At 34.0% G+C, this 2,786-nt stretch overlaps 1 protein-coding gene across 1 annotated transcript; it reads right to left on the reverse strand.

The window, feature by feature from the left end:
- Positions 1 to 1,906: 1,906 nt before the first annotated feature.
- On the reverse strand, positions 1,907 to 2,328 carry BDBG_16679 (uncharacterized protein; the record flags this gene model as incomplete). Its single annotated transcript, XM_031724575.1, has 2 exons — positions 1,907 to 2,215; positions 2,269 to 2,328. The coding sequence occupies 2 exons, from the start codon at positions 2,326 to 2,328 to the stop codon at positions 1,907 to 1,909; spliced, it is 369 nt and encodes a 122-aa protein (XP_031577369.1).
- Positions 2,329 to 2,786: the final 458 nt, after the last annotated feature.

Raw genomic sequence — 2,786 nt, forward strand, 5'->3', positions numbered from 1 at the left:
TATCAAATGAAGCAGTAGTTAAATAATGATTATATCAACAAGGAATTCTGAATTAGCAGTGATTTTGTGCAAAACAGATCTCATAACCTGTGAAAGGTGTAAAGCTTGTGTGATTGAAAGGTTGCTAGCTTGTGAAAAGTTATATGATGAAAGGATTAGTAAGCCAGATCATGTGACCTAATAGATTATTCATGATTTAGATAGCTACTTCTGAGTATCTACAGTAGAGTTTGCAGAGATTGAAGTATATAAGTTTCTAGATCTTTCAGTTATAACAGACAGTTGCTGACTGATAGAGCTTGAAATATAAGAATAAGTACTCATAGGTGATTATTTAAGTGTTTACAGCTTGATATAATATATACTAATAACTACTAAAAGTATTCACAGTAGAAAGATAAATGTAGAGATTAAAATATAGAATAGTATTCAAGCTAAGTTATAATTAATAGTTATAAACTTCAGTCTATATAGTTATATATAGTCAAGAGCTGCTAACTCTATTAATTATATAAGAGATAGAAATAAAAGTAAAGAATTCATAAGAAGCAGAATTTCTTATAGAATCTTAATAGACTGATTACTAAGATTATAAATTTCATGTTTAATTTCATTTAATCTAATCTTATATATTTCTTCATATGAATCTCACTGAGATTAATTATTAAAATAACATGCAAAGTAACTATTTATTAGATCTTAAAATAAGATTATAACTTAGAAGAATTAAGAAAGTAATCTTATTTAATCTTATTTAGTCTCATTCTTAGTATAAAGTTACTATTTTTAGATATTTTAAGGTTTTTTTTAAACTATGTTTAATTTTTTAAAAAGTAACACTTTTTAATAACACTTAAATAAGATTTAAAGTTATTTAAAGAAATAAAAAGAATTTAAATTTAGAAGTGAAAATCATGATCTCATTTGAAAAATGTGATAAGAGTAGATAGTAAGTCTTACTAAGACAGTATAAGACTACTATCTCAAAGGTCTCAGATTCACTTTTCAAACAAAAATCTAGTTTCAGATAAAGAATATACAAAAACCGCTCCACCACGAACTCGCTTGATTTTTCGAATAAGAACCCGCCGATAGATCCATCGAAAAGCCCTCGATCATACGAGCATTTTGACCCCATCGCCGACCGCATACCCCATGTGGTGGTGGAGATATCCAGCCAAACGTGAACCAGACGTTGTTTGAAACTCCTGTGTGGGATTATCCCCCGTTCACCCCTACCACACCACAACCCCGGGCCAAATTGCCATACAAATTGTAAGGTGAAGAGACCTAGCCATATGCGCCAATCTTCTTGATTTTGAAAGATCCCTGATCTGTAATTGTGGAGATATCTGAGGAGCGATCTCCGTGAAAACCCTGTCCATCTTTGATGTTCCAAAACATCAACGCCAAGTCCCACCCTCGTACCGCCCTTCCCAATCTGGCCCATCCCCGGCAGAAAAATACAAAAAGATACCTCGGCGATAATATCAAGCACATAACCAACAGACACTTCTGAAGTGTAACCTCCGCGGTCTGTCATCAGTGTATCTAGACTTCAACACCAAGTCTCACCCTTGTACCACCCCTCTCAATCTGGCCCATCCCCGGCAGAACAATACAAAAAGATACCTCAGTAACAGCATTTGATACATAATCAGTGAACAATGAGTCAACAGCATATTAAAAATATCTTAATACACACGAGCCTCTGTATGCAAAGATGTTGCGGAGCTAAGCTCAAAACAGAAGGCCTCACAAGATTGATTTTACAGCTTATTATTAATAATAATAGAAGGGATAGAACTGTAAAAACATATAGAGATTCATTTTTCAGTGTAAAAGCATCATCTAACTAAGCAAGGAAAAAAACAAAAAACACCTCACTCTGCCCTGTCTCACTGACTTATATATTATTCTCAAGAACAGTTTGAGTGATCTGAAGAAGACTTGTAATAGTTCTGAATTTAGTCTTCAGAGCTGCATTCTTCTTGTACAGAGTCTCATTTTTAATATAAAGAGTTAAAATCTCAATATCATAACTGTCAACTGACTCAACACTTGTCATCTGTTTTTTCAAGGCTCTAGCCTCTGTATTCTCAGCTGCAGAGTGCTTCTTGAATAAGCTCTTCTTCTTGACTTTCTTTCTCTTATCATTCTTCTGCTTCTTTTCTTTCACTTTATCATTCTTCTTACTGAGATTGACTATGTATAACTATTAGTTAATTGTATTGAAATTAACATATTTTATGTTGAAAAGTGACTCACTTCTATGATAAGAGCAGTGACTTTCAGTGTTATTATAATAACAACTGACACAAGCTTCATGACACTGATTCAGAGCACTGATGCAGATGATAAAAGAGTCTTCTTCTCTGATACAGTGATTACAGAGAACTGCAAAAACAGCATCACAGAATTATAGAAGAAGAGTTTCATGATTTGTATTGATTTTTGTATTGATCTGACAACTCTTCTGTAAGACTGACTCTCAAGTATAGAATAATTTGATGAGAGTCTGTAGCTTCTTTGACAGCTTCTCAGGCATTCTTTCAGTCAAATGAGTCAATGGTTGACTCAATGATCTAGAATCAGCAGACACAGCAGAGGCAGGAGCAGGCGCAGGCGCAGGCACAGGTGCAGAACTGAGAATAAGGTTGACAGCTGATGACTCAGCAGGTCAGACAAGGTTATTGAGAACTGTGCTGACTGTCAGAATTGTAATTATCATCATTTTGAAGAATCTCACTTATAATGAATGTGTTTCAAGGCATTGTTTTCAGTTA

Source organism: Blastomyces gilchristii (genome assembly GCF_000003855.2).
Source record: "Blastomyces gilchristii SLH14081 genomic scaffold supercont1.4, whole genome shotgun sequence".
Lineage (NCBI taxonomy): Eukaryota > Fungi > Ascomycota > Eurotiomycetes > Onygenales > Ajellomycetaceae > Blastomyces > Blastomyces gilchristii.